Source organism: Falco naumanni, chromosome 3 (genome assembly GCF_017639655.2).
Source record: "Falco naumanni isolate bFalNau1 chromosome 3, bFalNau1.pat, whole genome shotgun sequence".
Lineage (NCBI taxonomy): Eukaryota > Metazoa > Chordata > Aves > Falconiformes > Falconidae > Falco > Falco naumanni.
The window spans coordinates 8,853,737-8,870,626 of record NC_054056.1 but is presented as its reverse complement, the minus strand read 5'-3'; the positions used below and the strand labels follow the sequence as shown (position 1 = coordinate 8,870,626).

At 47.4% G+C, this 16,890-nt stretch overlaps 1 protein-coding gene across 7 annotated transcripts in view; it reads right to left on the bottom strand.

The window, feature by feature from the left end:
• PIK3CD (phosphatidylinositol-4,5-bisphosphate 3-kinase catalytic subunit delta) overlaps window positions 1-16,890 on the bottom strand; it is a 48,211-nt gene that overhangs the window by 15,533 nt on the left and 15,788 nt on the right. For 3 of the 7 annotated variants that reach the window (XM_040588787.1, XM_040588788.1, XM_040588785.1), the window contains exons 2-9: window positions 9,310-9,383; window positions 8,782-8,945; window positions 7,088-7,316; window positions 6,454-6,683; window positions 5,426-5,605; window positions 4,634-4,783; window positions 4,221-4,310; window positions 2,945-3,166 (exon numbers count right to left, since the gene is read on the bottom strand). In XM_040588787.1, the coding sequence (XP_040444721.1) occupies window positions 2,945-3,166; window positions 4,221-4,310; window positions 4,634-4,783; window positions 5,426-5,605; window positions 6,454-6,683; window positions 7,088-7,316; window positions 8,782-8,922 (1,242 nt within the window). In that variant the 5' untranslated portion in view covers window positions 8,923-8,945; window positions 9,310-9,383. Of the gene's footprint in view, window positions 1-2,944; window positions 3,167-4,220; window positions 4,311-4,633; window positions 4,784-5,425; window positions 5,606-6,453; window positions 6,684-7,087; window positions 7,317-8,781; window positions 8,946-9,309; window positions 9,384-9,966; window positions 10,393-10,664; window positions 10,820-12,927; window positions 13,044-16,890 lie in introns of those variants that run through there. The other 4 variants (XM_040588783.1, XM_040588786.1, XM_040588789.1 and 1 more) reach the window with 4 other exon arrangements.

Genomic DNA, 16,890 nt, shown 5'->3' with positions numbered 1-16,890 from the left:
GCATGTAACTTCCCATTCCAGAGTATGTAGGCACCCCCTCGCCAAAGAGTTGCTGTGAAGAATATACCACCCTAGGCAGCCATGCCTGTCTGCTTACCTCTTAAGTTCTCCTAAAATCAGAGTACAAGATGGCATCAAATTCAGATATTTGCCAAAACCTGGGGTCTTTTGTGTAGTGCTGCACACAACTATGCCTAAAACTTCATCACTCAATATTTTGCACTGCTGAACAGTGCCTAAGTCTCCAGTAAGCCCTTGCAACTCTACACTGGGTATTTGAAGGAGCTGTGACACACATACTTTAACACTCCACAGTCTGAGGGGAAGAACAACCACCTTGATTTTGAAGCAGGCAACACAGCACAACTTGAAAAAACTAGGCAAAGAACACTAGATATATCTGATAATGGGAAGAAAAGGTTTGGCTCCTTTGTACAATAATAAAACCTACCTATAGAAATCCAACTTTATGTTGCCAGTGCCATATTCCCCCACTCCCCCACTCTCTCCCCACGCCCACCCCCGAATAAAACCCACAAATCCAACCCAGTCAGACAAGCCAGTCTTAATCTGGAGATGGGAAACTCCAGCAAGTAAAGCAATTGGGACACAGCCAAGAGAGAGAATCCATCTCCCTGCTCTAACCCAGCTCCCTGCCACCAGAGCAGACAGACATATTCCACAAATGACCTAAGATTTCCTGCAGTCAGGTTCCCCAAATGGAACAGTTTACTTCATACGACAGTTTGAGCAACACCAGCATTTCACTCAGCTGTTCAGAAAACACCAAGGCTTAAGCACATGCTAGCACATAGACCGACTTGCAAAGAGATCACAAGGCAAAAATTCTAGTGAGACGCACCCACCCATGATATTTGAAGGGAACCACAGCAAGACATCTTGTTCACTGAGACATTCTACAGGACGGATCAGGCTTACCCCGAAGGTACACCAAAGGACTTGGTGGAAGTAGCAAAGTCAGCATTCTCCTCTAACGCGACAAAATTAATCGCTTCCAAGTGGCCTCTCGCAAAGCTTTGAGTTGATTTAATTAGACTAAGTATCTTCAGTAAAATCCCATTTGAGACATCAGCTTCTAGATCATAAAGAAAGGCCAAACAACCGCCCCCACCAGCAATAACCTTTTCTAACAGAGTAAATGACATCACAGCGCAGCACCTGCCAAAATGCAAGATTTTTGGTGGATAAAGTCCAGCAAAGCAACGATTCAGCACTGTAAGGACAGAAATATCTCCTGCATGACTTAGAGATGAAAGCCAACCCTCTGGGCGACACTAACCCTCTGACTCATCCCAGCCAGTCCACAAACGTGCCAGTTTTTGTGGTTGTAAATGATTTAGTCCCACTTATCTGCTCTGGACAGTCTGCATAGACAAACAACTTGCATGTAATTAACCTCTGAGTACTGTAAGCAAAGCAAGCAAAAAAATTATTTATCAAAAACAAAAATCAGCTGCACTCTGACTGTAACTTCCTCTTACCAATCATTTTAAATGAGATCTGAGCACCTCATTCAGAGCTGCAGCTGACCATGTGGAAAAATCCATTTCTGCAGAGCTCAGCTCCAGCAAATACTGTGATTTTATATTAAGAGCTCACCAGAATCTATTCACCTCTCACCAGTACCAGAACACACATGAACAAGATCCTCTTAACATCTCGGCTAACCAGGGTGGTTTTGTTTTGTCAATCAGAATAGGAAGATTTCCTTCTGACTGCTTCAAAACTGAAAATTATTCCAGTGTGACCACAAAAATGCAGCCTGTGGATGAATCAGATATTCTGTTCAACAAAAGCCTCCAGCAGGAGTTGGAGTTCTGCTATTCTTAAGCAAAAAAGACAATAAAAAGGTTGATCCTGGTCCTGGTCTCAAAATGTTTCCTGTCTGAAGTCTCCAACCCAGAAACAGGTCCACACAAGCAGGACTCATGGGCTGCTTGTTGCTCCCCAGACATCAGTGCTCTGTAACCCTGAGAACCCTATTGATATCAACACAACAAAGCTCAGTGAACTTCCCAGCAGTGAAAAGGAGTTAGCAGAACTGAGACCAAAATCTTCTGTGATCACATTTATCAGTCTCTCATTTCTCTCCACTCTACTAAAAGAGAGGATTAGTCATGCTATCTTTACAGCACAGTAACAGTGCTTTTGTGGCTGCAAAAACTGTCATTTGCAGAGGAACAAATGCATTTGTTGCCCATAAAGAACACTCTTCACATGCAAAGAGCTAGAGGCATCTTGCTTAAGTTACAACACCGGGAAACCAGCAATTCAGTTACAGGCTGCACTGAGACCTGCTTTTAGTTACTGAATTATGAAAGGGCTAGAAGTTTTGGAGTAGAGGTGAAGAAACTGAGAAATATCACTACATGTCCCATTCAGAAGCTCAATACAAGAGCTTCCAAAGTGATTCCTGCCCCCAGTTTGCTGCATCTGAACAGCAACCTTGAAGATTCTGCACTTCCATTTTACCTCACCTAAAGCTTCGCTGTAACCAGTGTTTACATTCCCCATTTTCTTCCCCCTTCTCAGCTGTTACTTTGCTACATGGGGGATTTGCATGAAAAACCTTACTAGAAAGAAGATGCAACACAGAAGATGGTTTAACCTCAACTACAAAACAAGGAAGTTGCAGAACAGCAAAACAGGGACATTAATATACATGATTCCTCTGTGTGTGCATTCAGATGCTGGGTATGTTTCTTAATGGTCTTTCTGGATAAGAAATTACATTTAAACAACCTTTCCTACAGGCAGCCACTCATCAGTTTCCTGTTCCTGTTGAAGAAGTTACTGGTCATCAATCTGTAAGCTCTTATTAATAAAGTCTTCTTCTGAAAGCAATGAGCATGTAGCTCAGAACAGTGTCCTGTGCCCTCCAGCGCTGGTAAGCCTCACTCAGTCCCACACTGGCTTTACTTACAGCTTTCTTGGACTTCTTCTTGGTGGAACGTGCCTTCTTTGCCTTCTCGATGACAGCATAGAGGGCAAAGCAGAGCCGTGCCATACGGGGAAGATCACAGATGTTAATATCAAAATCCAGCCTCTGCTTCCACACTGGTTCTGAGCATACATTCACTTCAGAGCTTGACACTGTCTTACACAGCATCTCATTGCCATGAAAGAGACCTGCCTGCACCACCAGCTGAGGGAAGGAGAAACAGGAGAATACCATGAATCCAGAGGGACTTGTTTACTGAAGACACGCGATTAGAAGAGGAACAGGACAGGGCATCTGTTCCCCTGAGCAGGGTGCCCTTACTTCTGTCTCTTCCCCAATTCTCTGACACATGCAAAAAGCAAAAAAGCTGCAAAAGCTCAGGAACCTATCACGCCGAAAGAGCAGGGCAGACACCAAGAGCTGGGCAAGTGCTTATGCCAGGCACATCAGCACCGCAGGAGAAGGGCACGTGCAAGCAGCTGTGCCTGCAGTGCAGCACGCCGAGCTGTCTGCGGGTGCTAATCTGCCTGCAGACCTGCACTCCTCTTGCCCGATCACTGTACAGCTGATAGGCCAAGCTCATCCCCAACTTCACCTCTTGTTACAGCATTGCTGGCTAGTCTGAATTACAGGAGTCCTCAACAGGAGGTGCTCCCTGCAAATGATGGGGCGCTGGGCAGAAGAAATAACTATTTAATTGCCTGTTTCTTTATAAAGCACTTTGCCCTGCAGAACACCTGTGTATGTGATATATTCTTGCCCTGCTTCCTCCCTTTCCCAAAGGGCAGCCATTCCCCACCTCCTCCTTCGCCTGCTCCCCCTTCGTGGCAATCCCCTTGCAAATCCCAGGGCTTTGCTGCATAATACGTCCTGTCTTAACTTTACCAGTCACCACCTCTCCCATCGCTCTCCCTTCCAGAGCCCAATTTCCCCTCCTCTGCTTTCTGCAGACTTCCCTGCCCCTCCACATCGCTGTCAAGCAACAGATACTAGCACAGGGCAGCAGCTCTGTTTGCTCCTCAGAAATTTTTGCAGTGGAGTGTTTTTAAGAACACATCGCTGGGCTGCTGGCTCGCAAGTTCCCTTCCCCTTCCTGTTGTGCTGCAGTTTAGAAACTGGCCAAAGGCTGAATGAAGCAGAATGGAGGATCACGTGAGATCAAGTTGTCAGCCCCTGCTTTCTCACCACACAAGCAAGACAGATGCAACTGGGAAAGCCAAAACACAAAACCAAAACCCCAAAGTGAGTCAGTACCTACCTTCATTCTCTCATCTGCATTGACCTTGCTGCCTTGCACCAGCTCAATGTAGAAAGACTGCTCTAAGGACCAGAGAGAGCTGTAGTTTGGCTAGAAAGAGAAAAGGGTTCCAATCAGAAATAGATGCAACCAAGACTCCTCAAGCCAGTGCTAGACTTCATCTCTCATCGCATGCTTATTGCTCCAACAGAACAGAGCATTGCATTGCAGGTGGGAGCTTTAGGGCTGTGACAAGCAGGGAAGTTGTGGAGGAAGCTGGAAGGCTGATTGGCAATTCCCAGCTCTCAGACCCTCGCCAGGAACCTGTCCTGAGGGAGGCAGGGAGAACCAGCTACTGTTCCCAGAGAAGATCAGCATCTCCATCAATGGATGAGTTGAGGGTGACCCCACTGGGTCACTGTCCCCTCTTTTACCTTTTTCTTAGGAAGCGGGGGAGGCTTGGGAGTTGTCTTTGGGGGGCTGGCAATACAATTGGTTTGCTCGTCTCTCATGGCAATGATAGCGGAGGAGTGTACCATCGTCAGGTGGGGTGTCAGGCCTCGGTGGAGGCAGCTGCGAATGTACTGCAAAGAGAGGATAAAGTCAGCACAGATGAAACGGACCAGGTTGGCAAGAGCAGTCAAGCAGATCACAACTGGCTGAAGCAGAAAGAGGTGGAAGGAGTAAGAAAAGGACACAGCAACAATCCAAATTCAGTTTTAATGTATCTCCTCTTGCTTTATAAACCTGCCAGTCACTGCCAGACCTGAGAACATGAAGTGCCTTTTACAGCCGGCATTTCATCGACTGGCTCAAGTGGCTGCGTTCAGGGAAAAAACCGAGAAGGATTCAGCGCTCCCAACAGCAGTTTGCCCTGCCAGGCCAACACAGGATACGGGATTACTTGCCCAACTTTCAGGAGGAGAACCCCCAGCCCACCATGCAATCAAGACGACACTTCCAGAACCATAGTCTATAAATGCATTTACACAGTACTTGGAACCCGGGGACAGGCTTTGAGCATGAGCCCTCAAAACACAAGGATCTGTTAGGTTTCCAGAAGTATCCCTTGCCCTAAGTAGCATCCAGGTCTTGCCACTGATGTGTTGCGTTCCTGTAAACAGCACTGCCTCCTGGATGGAGGATAACATGTCTCAATCCACCCTCCCAGCAAGAGCAGGCCGTATGGGAACAGACTCATTGATAAAGCAAGACACAAGGCTCACCTGGAACTGGTACAGGGGGTAGTTCCCATAGAGATATTCACATTTCCCATTCACCTGCAGGGTATAGTCCTCTGGCTTCTCCACTGTCTCATGGCGGAAGACAGTAGCCTGCTTCTTGATAGCATAGCTCATTAATGTGATGGGGAACTCCTTTGGGGAGATCTGGAAAGTGAAGCTCTCCTGCAATCCCAACAACACAGCACACACTGTCAAATACCAGCAAAGGGCTGAAATCAGCACAAGGAGCAGCATTAGCTCAGCAGATAGGCAACAACATTCCTGTTGCTGACGGTAAAGAGAAGGCTAGGAAGGCAGAATTACCCACCCCGACATACACACACTAGCAAATAAGTAGGGGTGTTTGCCAAATTAGGCAGGAGCGCAAGCGCAAGGCTGGGAATCAGGAACTTCAAGGCCAGTTTAAGCAGAATCACCAGTTCATGTGGTTGCTAGTCACTAAAAATCTTCCCACTGCCATTCCACCAGCCAGGCAGAGTGTGGCTAGGGACACCATGCTCAAACACCCTGCTCTGGAAGGCCCTTGTCCCATAGGGGTGGCTCCTGCCTTCATGCCCCGGCACAACATGCAAAAATAACATTAACCAAGGGTAGCAGGCAAGAACAAGGGCCCATAGGCAACACAGACCAATGCCTGCAAGCAGCGTAATGCTGAGCATGAGCTGAGCAGACTCTTGGGCTTCAAAACGACAGGCACATATTGGATTCCGTGGTCCTCTCCTACCCCAAACCAAAAAGCTTTCCACCACATGTACATGCAGCAACCTCAGCTACCAGCTAACCATTGACCCAACGCATGTTCAGGAAGGGGAACAGCTCCCTTGGTTGGAGGCTCAGAGTCTCCCTCCCAACCATCTCCACAGGCAAAGGAATCTGGAGAATGAAGATGGAACACTGAACACATGGCAACACTGTCCACGCATACATTATTCTGTCTCCAAATGCCCAAAGGTCCCCAAAGGGAAAGCACAAACCAGTTAAACATTGTCACAGAAAGGTTTGTGCTTTACCCCGCCAGACTGAAACTTGACGTTGACAAAAATGTTCTTGGTGGAGATATGTAGAGAGCCAGTCCCAAGGCCCTTGGCCATGGGCTCCAGCTGCAAGGGAAAGTTGTACTCCATCCAAGCTGCCCAGCTGAGCTGCTGCCGCTTTGCTGCTCTCTCCTCACAGAACTGGCACATTTTGGTGCGGAAATCATTCACCTCCGGATCCTGCACAGAGTCGAATTCATGCAAACCTAAGTGCAGAGTAAGAGAGAAAGGCTAAATAAGCGCCCGCACCCAATGGGGCAAATGAGCCTTTGATAACCAAGTGTCTGTGAAACACTCTTCCCAAACACATGCTTAATATTTGGCCAAAAGGAGAAGAGTCAGCCAAGCTACTAGCAATTGTTTATTGTTACTATGTACAATTGCACCAACTCAATTACTACAGCCCCTGCCAGCAGGAAAGATGGTCTGCACACACGCTGCTCTCCCTTACCAGGTCCACCAGAGACCAAGCTTTCTAACTCTGTCACTGGCACAGGCAGGGCTCCATCACCATTCCATACGTAGCAAGGCTGCCTGGGACAGCCTGTGCTTCACCTACAGCCGACATCCCTGCCACACTCCTGGCCAGACCAGCAACGGGGAAACTAACCTTTTCCAATGAGCAGGCTGATCTGGGAGTTAATAACCTTCTTGACCCTGTCTCCTTCTCGAGCCACGAGCCGCAGTACCGGTAAGAAGGGCTGGATGTCACAAAGCCGCCGCTGCTCATCCTCCAGCTCTTGCTGTTCCGCTGTCTGGTTGATGCACGTGAAGACGTATGCTTCGGGGTCACTGAGCATGTGGTACAGTGGCTCATATTGAGCATGTTTCCACACCACCTGGGCCAGACCAACAGCAGGGTGAGAGGACAGCTGCGCTGCCAGAACCTCACGTTCTCTTCCTGCCGCCCCACAGCCCCGCTCTCCCGAGGCACGCCACGTAGCAAAGGCAACGCTCAGCCAAACCTGCTCACGGCATTCCCGCGCCTGCAGTCGCAGGCAGCTTTTCAGCCAGGTCTGGTGGCTCCAGCTCCTGCTGAACTGCTGGGTAGATTCATTCCTACGTGCCATTAACTGACTTCCTTTTTTCATGCTTGACATTTGTTTCGGGCAAAGTAAATCCCTCAGCCTGGGTATTTACGTAGCCCCCACCTGAACACCTCACCTAAGTACTGGCTGACTGCCAGCCTTGTGAAACAGAGGTATTACTCCCACAAGAAGCAAAATTTGGTTAAGAAACCTGCCCCCGGTAACACGAAATTTGTGACAAGAGCCAAGAACTTCTCCCAAGTCTTCTCAACACTACCCAGTTCCCAAAGATCCTTTGCTCCCAAGTGCATGGCACTTGCACACGACTGTTCGCAACCCATTTCTTCCCTCTCACCCTAAGCGCCTGCTACAGCAGACAAAACCCTGGGCCTCCAGTCTGACCCAGTGTGCCCACTGGCTGTAAAACACAGAGCTGTAACCTCACAGCTAGAAACAATCAGCTCTACTTACAGTTTTTTTTGGTTGGGTTTGTGTGGTTTTTTTCATCTGAAAATTGCAGCATGAGAAACCTTGGAATAATCTGGCACTGTGCTTCTGTCCCTTGTGATCTGTGACTCATCTAGGCCAGGTTGCTACTGCAGAGAAAACCTTTTCTGCTGTTTTCCTTCACTCTCCCCTAACCCTTCTTCTGGCCAGGGAAATAAGGAAGCAGCTACACTTTGTTTACACAGGGCTTCACTACAGCATTTTATTTCCCAAATGAAGCACTAAGAAAAATCCTTTAGTTACCATTTCAAATTTTCAGTATTCAATTTCTGTGAGGCAAGGGAAGGCTGGGATGGTATCCTGATTGCTTTGAGTCAGTCCAGCATTCGTATTTGACTGTTTGGGGGTGACTACTGCTTGCACATGCATACACAAGAGCTTTCATAATGAAAAAATCCAGCATGGGGACTGGCTGGCTCAGATGAGCAGTAACTAAACATACAACGCACAAGCCCTGTGTGGCCGATTCAAATCTGCCCTCACTCCTGAAGTTACTCTTATTCTCATCCCGAGGTTGAGCAAGTACCCAGAGAATGGCACCACCTGGCACCCTGTGGCAGTCTTAGTGGCTAGACATGGGTTTAGTGGCCTGCAGAGGCTGTCACAAAGGAGGGGCTCTCACAGCGAGTTACCAGGAACTGCCTCAGAGCAATGCAGAAGAAACCCAACTTGCACCGAGTTAAGATCCAACACATTTCCCCAGGTGTTCTCCAGAACAGAGTCCTCATCCCTAGAGACTGCAGATAAGACTGTGGAACAAGGCTGTTACCTGCTTGATGGTGCCCAAGCTGGCATTGCAGGACACAGAAAGGTTTAAGTATATGCCTGTGGGCAGCAGAAAGTCCACCTGGATGTTTTGATTTTCCCCCTTGGCCCAGAATTCCGTAGGGCAGTAAATGCCTGGTGGCATCCTGCTCACTTCTTAGCTACCACCTGCAAGAAAACGGGAAAAAGTCTGTTGCTGTTCACTACATGATATCTCCGCAGATCTGTGCTGGGCTCTGTGGGAAGTTAATGTGCAAAAGAACCCAAAGAAAGGAAGGGTAGTGTATCCTCATAGGTCAGGAATATATGCAGCTTAGTCAGATTTCCAGTTCAGAGCCTTTAAGCCACAGAGGCGTCCTTGCTATAGCATTTGCTTCTATCTCAATGCAACCCTTTCTGAATCTCTTCTAGACTGGGATTAACATCTACATTTGACACACAAAAATATTAATAATCTTCACTTGAGAACAAAAGCATTTGTCCCGATAGCTCATTTATGACCAAGCAGCCAACAAAACCAGTAAGTCCCTACCCCTTGCTTTGTAAGGCAATCCTCAGGCCACATGCTCCAAGCTCCACTTTGTTTTTCCAGCGCTCAGTTCCAGTCTGCAAGAGGGAAAAAGAGATGTTGTCAGTTCTGAGTATGCACGCGTTTTTATACACACAGATAAATAATACTCCACTGTATATCCCCCTCCCCAAGGAAAAATGAAACCTAAGGCTCAGAAAATCAAAATAAGTTTGTTAATTCCATCTGCATCCTTTCACTTGGTAGGGCTCTACAATTTATTCTCAGTACACCCAAAGAATGCAAAGAAGAGAAAAAGAATCTGAACGCTATCAGGTACAAACTCCTGTTTTCAAACACAGAATAAACGCACACATGAATAGCTAAAACAAAAGGCATTCACCACAAGCCCATTGTACATCTTCTTCCTTAAAGACATGTAACACCAAAGTCAGTTAAACCCTCACACTCCATCCATTTGCCCACAAGCAAAATACTACAGCAGTACAGAACTCCAGTTTCCTCCACAGGTGACGGGCAGCAGCGCGTGGTGTGTCCCCACATGCAGGAAAAGCTTGGGACTGCTAGCATTAGCTCCCCGCAACAGAGAAGTGGCTGTAACTAATTCTCTTCAAACACCTCAGCAGAGAAACCAGCTCACCTAAATTCCTTCTCACTTACCAGAGTTCTTCCCCCAGGTCAGCAGAGAAATGCGCCAGCAGCACAGCCTGGAGGGTGCTCCCACAGCCGTGACTAGTAGCTGCTGTGGAAACCCAGGCTTCAGCCTCCTGCATTTCCTGGTTCTAAATTCAGCCCTGCACATGCCCCAAGCAATTCTAAGTGTCACTTGTCCTTGGCCTGTGACACCAGTACAAAATTTGCTCATTCACTACTTAAAAAATGGCTTTGCAGCTGTCAGACGGCGTGCAAACTTAGAAAGAGACTGAGCAACATGCTGCGGAAGATCTGGGTCTCCCAAATCATGAAGTCCGGCTGTCAGCTTCTCGTGAGCCAGCCCTACGCTTCAGAATGACAAGGAGCCCGGCATCTTATCTGCCAGTGCCTGGGAGCACACCACTTCCCCATCAGCTGCAGGGTAAGGATTCCCAGAAATACGAGCTGTTTTATCTGTCCCGCTTCCTCAGTGCACACGCTGTATCACACGGAGACCGGATACAGCGACCACAAAACCACCCATGTGCCTTAAGAGGGAGGGAAGTAAAAAGGGGAGGAGGCAAGGTTTACAAGTTTGAATAAAGCAAACCAAGCTTGCCTTGTCTTCTGCTCATTAACAATTAAACCAGCAAGTTTCTAGAACATCTGCTGCCTCGGCCTTTCCAAGGGCAACAAAAGCAGGAATCTACCACAACTCTACTGACCAGCAGAGACAGGAGTCACAACAACGGCTGAACTGCTTCCTTCCACTGAGGATTTCTACCCAATGCCACATCCCATCAGATGCATGAAGTACCTATCCAGGCTATTAGCACTACAATGTGAAGTTCAGGTTGCTCAGTCCCTTGCCTTTCCAAACTCGCTGATCATCTCCTGACGTAGAGGGATTTTTCCAACAGAACCTGGAGCGGATATGCCAAAGGAAGAATAACTCCAGGCTTGCACAGTCTCTGGAACTTCATTTACCAAACCTCTCCCCTTCCCGTTGCTAAATTCAGAATGCTCAACTAGTTGGACCTCAGATCTGATCCAGTGTGAGAGTTTTTACATGAAGCGAGCTCTGCATGGATTAATACTCCGGCACCACCCCACTTCCATCTTCCCTTCTGTGCTGGGCAATTGGAAGAGTTCTCCAGGCTGTAGCCTTGTTTGCACTATCTTGACCTCATCAGCAGAAGTAATTACAATACTGGTTTTTCTGGGTCATTTTGCCATTTGTGAATAGTCAGATACAGCATCACTCCTTTTTGTCGGGGTTTACGCTGCTGGTGTTGTTTGAGATAGACTCTTTGTCCTTCACTGCAACAGCCTTTAAGAAAAAGGGATTCCCTGTTGCAGCTTTTTTTTAAAAAGCCCCAGTGTCACCTCAGACTTTCACACTGGTGGACAGACAGATTATTGTTAAAAATCTCATATTGTGGTAGGGTTCTGGGCTGTAGGTCTGGTAGCCTGAGGTTCAAGTTAATCAACGCACACTTGACAGAAATTAGTTTACTGCACAACTTGCATATCTCTCAAAGCTAGGGCAAGCAACGGTGAGAGAGAAGTTTGTGTTTTAGTGGGACGCAAACCCACAGAACAAAACTCGGGCAGATACACAGGCTATCAAAGACCCCTGCTTATCAACACCAGGCTGTAGCCACCCACTTTCTATAAGACACCCTCACTCCTCCTACTAGCCCAAAACATCTCCTTGCTAGAATACTTCCACATTCCCCCAACTACATCTTCCGATAACAATACTTCCTGCCCCAGCAGCCACATCTCCCACAACCCTCAAATACTTGTTTCAAGTGCAAGGCAGGTACGCTGCTGCCTTCCAGCTCCCAGAAGGTCAGAAGTTTCGCAGGACAGGATGCACGTGGCACTTGGCACCCCGGGGCTAAGAAGCAGAACAGACAACCAGAACACACAAAGCGCTCTGTCTATATATAGCTGGTATGTACCCATGCTCCATCCAAGAGAGATATACCTCAAGACGGGCTGGCCAGCTGATGTGCTTGGGTGGCCAAAAAAGTCCTAGCAAGGTGAACACCCAAGCTCAAAGATCTGGCCCTCATGAGGGCCAAGTATATCGTTCTGTGAACTTCATGCAGCCCCTGAACTGGAGGTAGCACAGAACATCGGAGGAAACTACAGAGCCTCAAACACCTCCTCATTCATTTCTGGCAGCAGTCTTCCTCTGGGCCTGCTTGTACACAAGCTTGACCTAAAAGCTGCCCACTGGTACACATGTGCCCAGGCAGGACAGCCAAGGTTGCGTGCCTCCGAGCCCTGCCATCATACTGTCCCCAGGCAAGGGTACTGCACAGGCAGGACTTGCAGGGGCAGTGTCTCATTGGCAGTGCTGTTGGCATAGCTGAGCACGGGAAAACAAGATGCAGTTTGCTCAAAACATTATTCTGTTATTTTCTGAGATGAGCAGGGCCCAGCTGCCCTAAAGAATCGCTCTTCCTATCCCACAGGAAGGGAGCAGTGGAAGCTCTTTTCCCAAAAGAAGCAAGCACACTTGATGGGAACCTCAGATCTCGCTAAGATGTGAGGAGTGACCAGCCACAACCCAAAGGGAGAGCCCAGCAGCTGGACAAGCAGTGCGTGGACTGGCTGACATACAGCATGGGCTGGGACTACCCTCTGCATGGGGCCATCGCAGCTGCTTCCTTCAGCCTGCAGATAAACAAGCTCTCAAACTGCAGAGCACAGTATCGCTTTGGACTTCTCAGAGAACATAAGAGGAAGAGAAATATATGCTGTCACACAACACAGGTCCCAAAGCATCAAGCATGTGCCCAGCAGCAGATTTCCATGGGCCCAGACATGAAGCTATTCCCCACAGTTCCCAGAGAATTGAAGCATACTCTCCTTTTCACACATTATTCTGCTCTGTGGAATATTTTGGTAAGGACAAGGTGAAAGTCTGTGCAAGACAGGCTTTCTCAGGAAACCAGGAATGAAATACACACGGACCTGTTCCACGTGGACCCCTGCCTCCGGTTCAGATGAGCACAACAAGCAGCAAAAACTCCCAGTAGTGGGCAACTGCTCCATAATCCCTCAGCAATTTTGAGATGTGGAGTCATGTCCTAGGGGAGCAATCATGAAAGATGCATCTGTTGGTACTAATCACTTCTTTACTGAGAGTCATATGGGCAATGAACCCATCTTACAATGCCCAGACCTCTTCATAGCTGGGCAGAAAAACATGGAGGAAAATAATCACGAGACAAAATTCCAGGTTCCAGATAAAGGCAAATCCTCAACCTCCTCTCCCTGCTTTGCCTCAAGTCCTTATTCCGCAAGAAAGCTACAGGCTGCTTTACCCTCCTTGAGGCTTGTCCTTGCATTAATTGGTGTAAAGATAATAAATGTGTGTCTCTACCAAAGAGGAGAGATGACCAAGGCAGAGCTGCTACGCATGTGGGACTAGGCCATGTACCAGCCTGCCAGGCTGGAAGATAAAACCCCCTGTGTTACTGGATGCCACATAACAAACGCAGGCACAACATCAGTAACAGGAGGTAGCATATGTTTTGAGTTCACACACCCCGAGGAACACACAGTTGCACGTAAAGGCAAATTTATGCAGAGTTTAACAGACACATTTGAAATTATCCAGACAGTATTTAACAAGCCAGCAGTCAACATAAAACACACTGACACAACTCTTTTCTTACAAAGTCTACCAGCCACAGCTTTGGTGTTTACAACATAAAACTGCTATTGAGAGAAAAAAGAAGAAAAAAAAAAAAAAAGCAGCAAGCTAACAAGATCACACGTGGAGTAGTGTTCCACAAACCTCTGTGAGGCAGCAGCGTTAGACAGACACGGAAGCTCTAACGCCCACAAACAGATTACAAAATTACTAAACCCCAGGACTACAAAAATACCTTTCAAGTTTATAAGAAATGAGTGATGCAGAGCTCACAGGTGATGCGCCTTGTGTGGGAGACAGCAGGAAGTCAACATTCATTGCAGGCAACTGAGCTGGGGGAGGAGGCCACGGGAATTTTTATATACACACGTGCTTGACATGTCTTTACCGTGCAATCAATACACTTCGCAGTTCTGAATCAACCCTAAGTTTTCATAGGTGCAGATCCATTTCAGTGAGTGTTCTGAAAGTTTTTTAAGCTTGGGATTGCTTTTTTGGTGGGAATCAAGGGGTAAAACAGGTCCACTGTACACTGCGGACAAGTCATGTAAGCATTGAAGAATGAAGAACTGACCGGGAAACCTGCTGCAGCAGGTGAGCGTGTCGAACTGTGCTTGGGAGTTTTGTAGCCCCCCCTCCCCCCTTTGCAGGGCTAACTGGATACTCACACCCAGGTGCCAGCCACTTATCACACAGCAAAAACTCTATCCGCTTCCCTTGTAGCATAACACAAAAAATCCAGATTCAGGTGCCAGTCCCATGATGCGGATGCAACAGCAGCTCACAGTAAGACTGGCCTATCACAGGTCTGCCTGTTGACAAGTATTGACAACCTGGCTCTTTATTCACCTAAAAATGAACATGTGCTGGTGGGAGGTGCTGGAAACACAGCCTCAGGGGATGCCGGCTTGCAGAGGTGCAAGTGTCTGCTGTGCTGACCCATTCACCCCAGCTGAGCAGGGACCTTCAACACAGCAGATTGGATGTGATGCTCTGGCCAGCCTACGGAATCCACAGCAAGCTGGACTGAGAACTCACAGCTGTCCCCTGCAGACAGCCACCAAGAGTGACCCTGAGCCTGGACATTCAGCTAGCAGCAGCCTTTTATGCCAGAAGAATGGTTTTGCTGCCTTCTTGAATACCTGCTAATAAAATTTTGGAGGTGGCATTAATAGCACAGATTCTGCTGTCATCTCAAGAAAAGCGTTTCCTTTACAACCTCCATTAAGCTTTCTGTAAAATACAGCTCAGTGTCCCAACCGTGCCGTTAGGCCACCACTACTCTCTTTCAGTTCCTGTGGCAGTATTGCACCTTCAGCAAAGGCCTGAGTTGCACCAGAGCTCCAACTGTCTCCAGCTCCTCCTTCAAACACATACACACAAGTGTAAGGCTTGGCCCATGGACCAGGTAGGGAAAAAACCAGGACCCCTTGAAATCAGGTGTGGGGAAGCACTCAAGTACTGAACAATGCCTTTGTATCTCAGGGTTCATTTCCTCAAATCCTAGTTTAGAATATTCTTATCTCCTTTATTTGGTTTACTGCAATAAGACTCCTAGCTCCACCAAATACAAAAATCAAATAAAGGTTTTTGCATATTATCAGCTTATGCTCTGTATACTGATCTCATATCCTGCCACACAATTCCCTGCAGATTCATTTGTTCTTTCAACAGTAGTTTGTTGTTCATTCAACTCTACGTAGTAGAACACAGTAACATTGGTTCAAAACTGCCTTTTATTAGAGATTTCTAAGCCTCTGAATAACCACCTTTACTCACTACTTTGATTACACAAGCCATTAGGCTGAGGTAGATGTGCAGTGGAATCTGCCCAGGAAAAATGGGCAAGGGATGAAAATGCCTGTGCCTGACTTTTCAGGACCCTGAAACGCTACAGAGCACCCCTCTAGAGGCCGATACAAACCAGTGTTTATGTGCCAAAATCTGCATCCTCCATGCATCGAGATATCAGTGGAGAGCCCTGGATTTCTCCACCTTCCAAGGAAGCATTCAAGCTATGCGAAGACTACAAGGATCAGGCTTGGAACAACCACTGGATCCAAAGAATCCCTTGGCTTGTACTCTTCCCTTTATGAAATAAAGGCTCCCTTCCTTTGAGCATTTATACTCCTCAATGCCTGCCTTACACATGCACATCCCCATAAAATGGGCTCGTAGAGAAAAGTAATGGGAAGCAGGACTACACTAATGTAATCTGAACTGGAGCTAACCTTGTTTGTGTACAGGGCTGATGATGAAAGGGGTTGTCAGCAAGGAAAGAGAGAGGAAAGCTGAAAGTACACGTGGTGATAAAAACAGGCAGCACTTCTGTGGGGCTCCCAGCACCAGAGTAACTAGGGAAAGAGCATTAGGGCGATACACCATCATTGAAGCTCAGCAGGGCCTTAGATCCAGCCACAACTAATAATAGCCAAAGGAAGCAAAAGAGGAGCTGTGGTAAAGCAACTTAAGAGAAATAGCAACGTAAAGCCATACCTTATTCTGGAAGCAAAATAGTATCACTAGAGAGAGGCAGAGGAACATCAGGGAGTAAGAAAAGTACCAGATGGGAGGACTCGAGAATCTTGCTCTGGTAGAAACTTTCAAGCAGCCTTTTAGGCAAGGTCACAGTCAAGCAACTATGCTTTCAGTATTGTCTAAGGAAACATCTAGTGGGAAACAGTATATTTAGCAGTTAAAGTAAGAGCTTGAAAGCTGACAAATTGCAAAGTTCAGTTTCCAACCTTGAGAGTCATTTGATGCACGACTTCAAACAACTCCTCTGTGTTTCAGTCTTCTCTATGCACAAGTATATCTCATGAAGGATGTTGTAATTCTTAAATGCTAGCAGAGTGATTTGCAATCTTTGCACTCCTGCTATTACTGCTAACAGGGGCATAGGCTGGGAGTTGGAGGAAATTGTGATAAATGAAAGCTTCTGGCTGAAGAGGTTGCTGAAATCAGTCTTTTTCAAGAGACTCCCATGGGTGTACAACGCATGTTGCTGATGAAAACAAAAAATAAGCCATACATTTCTAATGACTCTCCACCGCTACATTCAGCTTCCTTTACTCTCAGGTCCCCACCTCAAGCACGTACCGTGTACCGTGCTTAGGTGTTATGGATACCTTCTTTAGAGGCCTCTTAGGAGACTCCTTCGCGCCCTGCCAAGGCACACAACCCATGGCAAACCCGGCGCAGAGCCCCACACCGCTGCTGGCAGCTAACCCGGGCAGCAGAGCACCAGCGCAGGCATGGACGACGGACAGACGTCGCAC